Source organism: Mastigoproctus giganteus, chromosome 3 (genome assembly GCF_048544385.1).
Source record: "Mastigoproctus giganteus isolate SK-2022 chromosome 3, ASM4854438v1, whole genome shotgun sequence".
NCBI classification, from domain to species: domain Eukaryota; kingdom Metazoa; phylum Arthropoda; class Arachnida; order Uropygi; family Thelyphonidae; genus Mastigoproctus; species Mastigoproctus giganteus.
The window spans coordinates 130,711,641-130,723,219 of NC_143577.1; the positions used below are offsets into that span (position 1 = coordinate 130,711,641).

The 11,579-nt window shown below is 38.6% G+C and overlaps 1 protein-coding gene across 1 annotated transcript in view; it reads left to right on the forward strand.

Annotated features, from left to right (window-relative positions):
* LOC150088271 (pyruvate kinase PKM-like) overlaps positions 1-9,829 on the forward strand; it is a 552,820-nt gene extending 542,991 nt beyond the window's left edge. The window contains exon 11 of the mRNA XM_090369430.1: positions 9,525-9,829. Within this exon, the coding sequence (XP_090225556.1) occupies positions 9,525-9,694 (170 nt within the window). The 3' untranslated portion in view covers positions 9,695-9,829. The remainder of the gene's footprint in view (positions 1-9,524) is intronic.
* The last annotated feature ends 1,750 nt before the right edge of the window (positions 9,830-11,579 follow it).

The following is an 11,579-nucleotide window of genomic DNA, read 5'->3' on the forward strand; positions in this document are numbered from 1 at the left end:
TAAAAAGTTACAATGTTATTTAAAGATAATAATTTTAATTTTCATTCATTTGAAATTACTATTTATATTTTTAGTTCTTTCTAATCAAGGCTCCATCAATGCAGTCTGTTTTTTAATTATTATCAATTAAAATGATTATTTTTATATTTATTACAGAGGTTTTTTTAATCCTTATATTCTAGAATTATAAATAGGTACTTTTTAATTGTTTACTTTAACATATTATTTTTGGGCATCGCGGGCCGCCAGTTTGACACCCTTCCTTTACACAGACGAGATCTGGCTTTCTCAAACCCTCTGTAGGGGTATACTGAGGCTCCAGAAGATTCAACCAACCTTTTTTGACACAACCGATTTTTATAAGACTTACAACTGCACCGTGCCTTTTAATGTGCATGCCATGGGACCGTTGGCACTGCAAGGCAACATGAGCCAGAGTTTCAATAACATCACACCCAACCCTACAAATCAATGTAATAATCTTCTTCTTGGTGTTCTGGAGAGGGTAGGGAGAGCAAAAAAGTGTCCATTGATTACCACTCTCTGTCTCTTCTCCCACTGGACCATCCTTTTGCCATTAATGCCATACCACTCCAATTTTACAGTAGTCTTCTATGTTGCAGCAGTATCAAAATTATTTTTTGCATCCAATTTCTTTGTGAACACATCATAGTATCCAGTCAAATTGGTCAGACAAGACTTACCCTTAACAAGCCCATGCTGTGTCTGAATTATTATTGCAGGCTTGTCTAGATGATCCTGCAATGCATCGTTAACAAGTGACTCCATTATTTTCTCTGGAACAGTTAAACTAACAGGTCTATAATTACTCATGTCACCCTTTGATCCCATTTGTGAATTGGGGATACATTTACACATCTCCAGTGCATGGGGACCTCCTCTGAATCCAAGAATGCTGTCATAATTATGGCTAAGGGTTTGCCAATTCCTTTAATATAACTGGATAGATCCCATCCACCCAAGGTACTTTTCTTGTTTAATTTCAACAATTTCTCCTCCTCTTTGCTCTCCAGTTATTACAAAATCATTTAGCTCTCTGTTATGGTTTAATAAGCTTCTGTTCTCCACTTCCCTACAGAATTCCTCACGTATGAATGTAGAGGCAAAATACTCATTCAGTTGATTAAAGGGTGACACGAGTAATTATAGACCTGTTAGTTTAACTATTCCGGAGAAAATAATGGAGTCACTTGTTAAAGATGCATTGCAGGATCATCTAGACAAGACTGCAATAATAATTCAGACACAGTATGGGCTTGTTAAGGGTAAGTCTTGTTTGTCTGCTGTCTGAGCAGGATCATCAACAGTTGAACAAACGATATCAAGTGGACTAATCAGAAAGAAGTTCTGGAGTTTATATAAGTAAACTTTGCTGTATTTCTTTGCATCCTTTGCCAAAGGTTTTTTGTAATGTGCCTGTAGTTATGTATCATTAGCATGTTTCCCTGCAAAATAGAATAAGTCCCCCATTTGGAAGAAACCCCTTAATGTTCAATGGAGTTTTATTTTTAGAATGGGATGGCATTAGTCTCTGGTCAAATAGGCCTTCAAATCTCAGGAGCCAGATCTTGTATGCACAGAGATATAGAGGTGAGATCCTGAAACTCATATTTTTTTTTTTTTTTTTGTATCCTGCTTCTTTAGTAGACAAAGAGTTCATTCTGGATGACTGTACTGAACCCCATAAGACACAGCTGATAAACAGTACATTGAAAGATGAAGGAGTTGTCTGTATGTCTACATGTTTCCCAACCACCCCATCAATCATGTCTGGGATGCCCTAAGAAGATATTTTACAGCTTATCTGGGCTCTCCAGTGACTCTTAACTGAGTTTTTAAATAGCATTTACACATGTATTCTGCAAAAACTCATCAATCCTTCCTTGACTTTATCAATTCATCGCTAGTGAAAAATGTCTCTTTAGCATCAGCATTAGAAGAGGCACATGATGCAAGAAAGCAAGCTAAGGCAGCATCAGCCAAAAAAAAAAAAAAAAAAAAAAAACACTCCCATTTTAACCCTCCATTCGTTCCAAATACCTGTCCAGCCCAGCCTGAAATTTCTTTAGGCTATCAACTTCTACAACAATGGATGGAAGTCTGATCCACCAACCAACCACCCGCTGGCTAAAGGCAAATTTCCGCACGCCTATCCTACATCTGTCTTTTCTCAATTTGAATTTATGCCCTCTCTGGTGATTATTCTGAGCAAGAGGAAGAATCCCATCAGCATTGAGCATGCTCAAACCATTCAAGGCTTTATACACCTCAATCAGATCACCTCGCAGGTGCCTAGTCTCCAGACACTGTAATTTGCAAAATTTAAGCCTTTCTTCATAAGGGCAACCCTTTGTTCCATTCACTAATCTTGTTGCCCTTCTCTGCATTCGTTCCAACAGCTCTACATCCTTCATAAAATGAGGCCTCCAGACCTGTATACAGTAATCAAGGTGTGGCCTGATCATTGCCTTATACAAGGGGATAATCATCTTCTCCCTGCTAGAAAAATTCCTGTATATCATTGACAAGACACCATGAGCTACTCTTGCAGACCGTCTGCACTACTCAGAAAACTTCATATCTGTCTGAACAATTACCCCCAGGTCCTTTTCGTTCTCTACCACTGTCAGTGTAGTACCACAGAGTCGATACATTACTCTGGGGTTAGTGCTTCCCATATGTAGTCATTTACATTTGTCAATGTTAAACTTCATTTGCCACCTCTCAGCCAATCTGCTGAACTTTTCTAGATCCTGTTGCAGCAGCGTACTGTTATTAGTGTCCTTAACAACCCTGCCAACCATTGTATCGTCTGAAAACTTGGACATTACGCTTTATATACCATCATCAATATCATTTATAAATACAGAAAACAACAATGGACCCAACACTGAACCCAGCGGGACTGCACTAATAACATTAGTCCACAATGAGGACTGACATCTGGTGATTATGGGCATGGCACACACAGGATCCTGAGCTGGATATCATCATTCTTCTCTTTCTTGGTGATTCCTTTCTACTTCTGACTCTTGCTCGCTCTCTCTCTCTCTCTCTCTCTCTCTCTCAGGGTAACTCGGGAATTTTTTTTTGTCTGATGCAATATAAGCCTCAGGCTTCCTTGCACCACATGGTTAATAGTAATAATAATGAGCAGTGACCATTAATTACCACACTCTGTTTTCTCCCACTCAACCATCTCTTTATGCATAACAGCAATTTGCCTCCAATGCCACACTGCTCCAATTTGTGCAGCAGTCTTCCTTGTGCAACAGTATCAAAGGCTTTTCTAAGATCCAAATATATGATATCTAAGTTATTCTTTGCATCCATTTCCTTTGTGACCACACATCATAGTATCCAATCAGATTGGTCAGACAAGACTTTCCCTTAACAAAACCATGCTGTGTCTGAGCTATAACTGAAGTCTTGTCTAGATGATCCTGCAGTGCTTCTTTTACCAGTGCCTCCATTAATTTTCCTGGAACAGAAGTTAAACTAACAGGTCTATAATTACTTGTGTCACCCTTTGATCCTCCTTTGTGAATTGGGGTCACATTTGCACATCCTCAGTCCATGGGTACCTCTCCTGAGTCCAAAGAAGATCTCATAATTATGGCTAGAGGTTTGCTTAGTTCCTTTGATGCCTCTAACATAACTGGATAGATCCCATCCACCCCTGGTGCTTTTTTTATGTTTATCTTCAACAATTTCTCCTCCACTTTCCTCTCAGTTATTACAAAATCATCTAGCTCACTACCAGAGTTCAATTCACCTCTGGCATTCCCCTCCCTAAATAATTCCTCATGTGTGAATGTAGATGAAAATACTCATTTAGTTTGTTAGCCACCTGAGGAGGAGGAGGATCATCAACAGTTGAACCATCAATATCCAGTGGACCAATCTGATTCATAGGAAAAGAACTCTTTGCTGTTTTTCTTTGCATCCTTTGCCAAAGATTTCTCAAAATCTACCTTTGCTTGCCTAATCTCCTTTGTGACTTGGTTACAGATCAGCTTATATCTATCATAAGCATCCATGTCACCCATTAATTTATATGTATCCCATGCATTTTTCTTCTCTGCCATATGTCTCATTAGTTCATCTGACATCCATTTAGGCCTAAACCTTGAACAATATTTCTTAGTTGGTGTGTAAATCCTAGTATCTTCCAGGATTAATTCTTTGAATGCTTCCAATTTTGGCGCCTCCGTAGCCAGGTCGGCAGGAGCAGCAGTGCATAGCACACTTTTCTTGATTAGAATGGGGGTTCGAGCCCGTGACCACCAAATACGGAGGATGCGGAAAGGTCAGGGAATGACCACCGCATATCCCCAGAGCAATATGGTCTTAGTTGCTATTGCTCCTTAAAAAAAACCAAATAATAACAATAGCTTCCCATTTTGAATTTGCTGTTGGCAACATCATCAGTTGGTCCCACTGTATAGAATTTAAATACTGTCTCAGACCACTGTAGTCGCCTTTACGAAAGCAAAAGCCCTTCCCTTTACTCCTGATGGTAGTTACCTCTCTGAGTAAATCCCACTTCAGCACACTGTGATCACTGCCACCTAGTGGTTTCTTTATCTGCAGATTCTTAATGCATGAATAATCACTGCTGATAATCAAATCAAGAGTATTACTCCCTCTAGTTGCCTCCCGAACATGCTGATATAGAAAACAATCATCCAATAAATCCACAAAAATCTTGCTAGTGTGTGAGTGACCAACTCACAAATTCCAGTCAATATCTGGGAAATTAAAATCCCCCATTATAAGACTCTTATTTACTGGCCCACTATATTTCCCTGTACAGTTATTTATTATACTCATCAGAGTCATTACGCCTATAACACCCCTACTCTCAATTTTGATCTCCCAATGCTTATGTCACACCAAACTGACTCGACACTGCACTGTCCAGCGATGTCGACTGGCTTCACTTCCTTGCATTTTGTGTTTATTAACTAATAGCATAATCCCTTCCTATCCTGTCTATCCTTTCTGTAGACATTGTACTCACCGAATTCCAGTTACATCATGCAGTCATACTGTATGATGTAGGAGATGGGGAAGGGTTGACCTGAACTTAGCTTTGGAGATTAAACTTGGGTTCCACCACTTCAAGCCACCAGTAAGCAAAGTGGTGGTATTGCACCGGTTGATCAGAGTCATCTACAACCCAGTATTGCCTGGTAACACAGAGGGGTGGCATTCCTCCATGTGATGTGGGCAGCACAATTTACCCCTACTTACATTGATTTACACCCATGTGGTTTATACTCAGGATTACTAACAGTCCCACCATCATGACGGTGTAAGCAGAGGATTTGGTCACAGACCATCCGAACTTTGCCGAAATTGGGTCCACTTGAGTGTCACCCGAATATCAGTTCCATCTGCGTTTTAGATTCCCAATTTGCAAGTACTGCTTGTTTGGCATATCTGAGAGAATGTGTGTGGCAACCTGAATTACCTCATCAGGCCACAAAAAAGCAAAAAAAAAACCCATTCTCATTTCACCCATCCACTCGCTCCAAATGTTTGTCTAGGTCTGCCTTGAATCTATTTACGCTATCAGCTTCTACAACGACAGATGGAAGTTTGTTCCAGCAGTCAACCACCCACTGGCTAAATGCAAACGTCCGCACATTTATCTTACAACTGTCTTTCCTTAATTTGAATTTATGCCCTCCCAGGTGATTATTCTAAGCAAGAGGTAGAATCCCATCAGCAACAAGCATTCTCAAACCACCCAAGGCTTTAAACACCTCAGTCAGATCACCTCGCAGGCCTAGTCTCCAGACACCAATTTGCAAAACTGAAGGCTTTCTTCGTTAGAGCAACCCCTTTGTTCCATTCATTCACGCATTAGCATTAGTAGAGGCATATGATGCAAGAAAGCAAGCTTATGCAGCATCAGCAAAAAAAAAAAAAAAAAAAAACCCTTCCACTTCACCCCTCCGTAATTGAGCCTTAAATTTATTTAGGCTATCAACTTCCACAACAAGGGATGGAAGTCTCTTCCACCAACCAACTACACACTGGCTAAAAGCAAATTTCTGCACATCTATCCTACATCTGTCTTTCCTTAATTTGAATTTATGCCCTATCTGGTGATTATTCTGAGCAAGAGGCAGTATCCCATCAGCATTGAGCATGCTCAAACCATTCAAGGCTTTGTACACCTCTATCAGATCACCTCGCCATTGCCTAGTCTCCAGACACTGTAATTTGCAAAACTTAAGCCTTTCTTCGTAAGAGCAACCCTTCGTTCCGTTCACTAACCTTGTTGCTCTTCTCTGTACTCGTACCAGCAGCTCCACATCCTTTTTGAAATGAGGCCTCCAGACCTGTATACAGAACTCAAGGTGTGGCCTGACCATTGCCTTATACAAGGGAATAATCACCTCCCTATCCCTGCTAGAAAAATTCCTGTATATCATTGATAAGACACCATGAGCTACTCTTGCAGCCCGTCTGCACTGTCCAGAGAACTTCATATCTGCCTGCACAATTACCCCCAGGTCCTTTTCATTCTCTACCACTATCAGTGTAGTACCTTAGAGTCGATACGTTGCTCTGGGGTTGCTGTTTCCCATATGTAGTACTTTACATTTGTCAATCTTAAACTTCATTTGCCACGTATCAGCCCATCTGCTCAACCTTTCCAGATCCTGTTGCAGCAGCAGCATAGCATCAGTAGCACCCTTAACAACCCTGCCAACCTTTGTATCGTCTCCAAACTTGGACATTAAGCTTGATATACCATCATCAATATTATTTATAAATACAGAAAACAACAATGGACCTAACACTGAACCCTGAGGGACTCCACTAATAACATTAGTCCACGATGAGCAGTGTCCATTGATTACCATTCTCTGTCTTCTGCCACTCAACCATCCCTTTATCCATAGCAACAATTTGTCACCAGTGCCACACTGCTGCAATTTGTGCAGCAGTCTTCCATGTGCAAAAGTATCAAAAGTCTTTCTAAGATCCAAATATATAATATCAAGGTTATTCCCTGCATCCAATTCTTTTGTGACTACATCGTAGTATCCAATCAAATTGGTCAGGCAGGACCTTCCCGTAACAAATCCATGCTGAGTCTGAACTATAACTGAATTCTTGTCAAGATGATCCTACAGTGCTTCTTTAACCAGTGCCTCTATTAATTTTCCTGGAACAGAAGTTAAACTCACAGGTCTATAATTACTTGTGTCAGCCTTTGATCCTCCTTTGTGAATTGTGGTTACATTTGCACATCTTCAGTCTATGGGTACCTCCCCTGAGTCCAAGGAAGCTCTCATAATTATGGCTAACGGATTGCTTACTTCCTTTGCTGCCTCCTTTAATATAACTGGGTAGATCCCATCCACCCCAGGTGCCTTTCTTGTATTTATCTTCAACAATTTCTCCTCCACTTTACTCAATTATTACAAGATCATCTAGCTCACTGCCAGTGTTTACTTCATCTATGGCATTCTCCTTCCTGAATAACTCCTCATGTGTGAATGTAGATGGAAAATATTGATTTAGTTTGTTAGCTACCTGAGCAGGATCATCTATAGTTGACCCATCGATATCAAGTGGACCAATCTGATTCATCCACTTCCTTCTAGAGTTTACATAAGTAAAGAACTCTTTGCTGTTTTTCTTTGCATCCCTTGCCAAAGATTTCTCGTAATCTGCCTTCGCCTGCCTAACCTCCTTTGTAACTTGGTTACAGATCAACTTATATCTATCATAGACTTCTGTGTCACATGTTAATTTATATGTATCCCATGCATTTTTCTTCTCTGCCATATGTCTCATTAGTTCATTTGACATCCATTTAGGCCTGAACCTTGAACAATATTTCTTAGTTAGTATGTAAAGGCTAGTAGCTTCCAAAATAAGTTCTTTGAATGCTTCCCATTTTGAGTTTGCTATTGGTAACATCATCAGTTGGTCCCACTGTATAGAATTTAAATACTGTCTCAGACCATTGTAGTCGCCTTTAGAAAAACAATAACCCTTCCCTTAACCCCTGATGGTAGTTACCTCCTTGAGTAAATCCCGCTTCAGCACACTATGATCACTGCCACCTAGTGGTTCATTTATCTGCAGATTCTTAATGCATGAAGAATCACTACTGATAATCAAATCAAGAGTATTGCTCCCTCTAGTTGCCACCCGAACATGCTGATTTAGAAAACAATCATCCAATAAATCCACAAAAGCCTTGCTAGTGTGGGAGTGACCAACCCACAAATTCCAGTCAATATCTGGGAAATTAAAATCTCCCATTATAAGACTCTGATTTACTGGCCCACTCTATTTCCCTGTAGAGTGTGTTATTATACTCATCAGAGTCATTAGGCCTATAAAAAAAAAAAAAAAGGTAAAGTGCAGCTTTTATCAACCCATTGCAGGATGGAAGCCTCCTCAACAATTCGTGCTGAGGGAAATGGACCATAATCTGCCACGCTGGTCCAATGCGGGTTGGCAGATCGACCGTATTCAGCAGTCAGGGGCTTGAATCCTGGTCTACTCAAAGAGCGTGTGCTACTGCACCCCCACTCCTGACCACTCGGCTACGGAGGCCGTGGTCAGGAGCAGGTCAGGATTAGGCCTATAGCACACTCCTACTCTCAATTTTGATCTCCCAATGCTTATGTCACACCAAACTGACTCGACACTGCACTGTCGAGCGATGTCGACTGGCTTCACTTCCTTGGATTTTGTGTTTCTTAACTAATAGCATAACCCCTCCTCCTTTCCTATCCTGTCTATTCTGCCTGTACATTCCTCAGATTCCTCAATACTCCTCAAATTCCAGTTCTGCATTCCTTATATCTGTGTGACACCATGTTTCTGATATCCCAAGAATATCTGTCTTTGATGTTTTTAGCAATACCTCAAATTCATCAAATTTATTTACCAAACTCCTAGCATTGGTGTATATGCAAGTATACATGCACTTGTTCTTATTCTTAACTCTTGGTCGTTGTCTGGGCACATGCCTTCCATGCCGGTGATAAAAACTGTTCATTCGAGTTTATAGCACTTTGTTTTTGTTGTGTGGTGTTCTAATAGGCAATTACCATTCCCCACTTTAAATTTTTTTGACAACCAGATTAGAACTTAGCTTTAACTACGTTATTAGTACCTGTTATCATATTTACACAAACATCATTTGCATATGCTATGATTCTCTAATTGTGTGTGTGTGTGTGTGTGTGTGTGTGTGTGTGTGTGTGTGTGTGTGTGTGTGTGTGTGTGTGTGTGTGTGTGTGTGTGTGTGTTCTTGCTTTTCAATATATGGTGTTATAATTGGCAATTCTATGCTAAGTAGTAAGTTGTGAAGACCTCAGCTGTTCTCCAAAATTTATCTTCTCTTAGCCAGAAATGGATATAGTAGAGATAACAGTGTTTTACTTTTTCTTTAAAAATAATAAATTTTAAATACTAAAACAATAATCACAGAGCTTTAAAGGCAACCTTCTGTATTTCAGGAGAAAGACTTCCCGACTGGCCACAAGATGTCGATGCTCGTATTCAGTATGCAGTAGAATTTGGTAAGACACGTGGTTATATAAAGAAAGGAGATGCAGTTATTGTTATTACTGGTTGGAGACAAGGTGCTGGAGCTACTAATACAATGCGCATTGTGTATGTTAATTAGTTGCCCATCCATCCAGAAATTTTTACTTTTATCTCAGTCTGCTTGCAAAAGGAATTAATCTGATTATTGACAATCCCTTGTTTGATTTTGTGTTAAGTTCATGATTAATTTATTGAAACACTGACGGCAGTTTTATATATATATATATATATATATATTTTTTTTTTTTTTTTTTTTCAATGCTCAGGAATCGTGTTTAGTTTTCTTTGTACAGCACTTATTTATAATTTAAACATGAGTCATAATATTTGATTGTTCTAATGAAAGCAGTCTTTTATTATTGTACTTAAAATGAGAGAAAAGTTGAGAAATATATATTTAAAAAAAAAATATATATATATATATTTAAAAAAAATATATATATATATATATTTTTTTTATAGTTTCTGTATAAAATCCAGAACGCTGTTAGTTGTATTACACTAATGAATATATCAAACATCATCTGGGTATCAAATGTTTCTGCTGTCTCAGTGGATACCTGTAGTTTGCTAGTCTGCTGTGATATATTTTGTGTGAGGAAAGAGAAATAAAATTTGTTGAATGAATATGTATCAGAGTCATTAATAGCACACATTATTTAATTTCATCCATAAGAATTAGCATTTAAAAACTCAATATGGAGGCCTTCATAGCCAAGTGGTCAGGAGCGGGAGTGCAATAGCACATGCTCTTTGAGTAGACCAGGGTTCAAGCCCCTGACTGCTAAATACGGTCGATCTGCCAACCCGCACTGGACCAGCGTGGCGAATTATGGTCCATTTCACTGAACGTGATGTTTTTTTGTTTTTTTTTTTTTTATGGCAGAGTGGTGATTATCTTTATTTAGCAGTCGGGAAGCATGGAGAAAATAGAAAACAGACAAATAGAAAAAAATCCAATATAGTGTTTTGTGATTTATTTTACAGATTAGATTCACACATGAGGAAAATATCATCAGTATTTCAGATGTGACTGGTGCAAACCAGGATACAAATTATACAGAAGAGGAATTGTTCAGTAACTCTGGTGTTAAAAGTAAAATAAAATGGAGTTTAATAAATAATACAGTATATGCATGTACCTCTTTTGTTACATTATTTTAAATTTTGGTAATATGGTAAGTATTTTTAAATTGAAGAAAAAATAAGTAATTTTTCATTGTTTTTGTGTGAAGGTTTACATTTTTTTTTTATCACTTGACAACACTTGCATAAATTTAAGATATTGGGTAAGTTTCTGTGGGTCTGTCCAAAATATATATGTTAGGGAGTCAACTGTAGTAAGATTTTTGTTCATTATTCTATATTTTTTTTTAAGAACACTAATCAGACTCAATTTTCATCTCTCGTTTCTGTTTTTTCCTTCAACACCAGAGTGACTGAATAAATGCTTTTCAAATACCCTTTAAATACTGGTTCATACAGATAACTTCTGAACTACTGAATGATGTTTTCTTTGGTTGCATAAATATACACCCAGAGTTGTTTTTTTTTTTTTTTTTATGAAAACCCCAAACACGAGAAGTGTTAGAACCTATAGTACTTAATACCATGCGTGGGTTGGAGGTTGAGAAGATGAAAGAAGATATTTGTTGACATTAGCCTTGAACTTCTGTAGATTGTAATTTTCAGGAAATGCATATGAAGGAAATTTATTCCAGAAAACAGAAGTTGAATGAATAAATGAGGATGAAGGAAAGTTGGTTCTGTGAGTTTGAAGTTGGACAGTAAAAGGATGTGGACCAGTTGCGGCACATGTTCGAACTACTTTGAAAGAGGGAAGAAATTATAAAAGCCAGTTCAGAGGAACAGTACCATGGAAGTATCTATAGAAAAGGCATGCAACAGAAACAATGTCTGTGAGACAGAGTGGAGAGACTCTGTTAGAGATGAATCATTAAGTA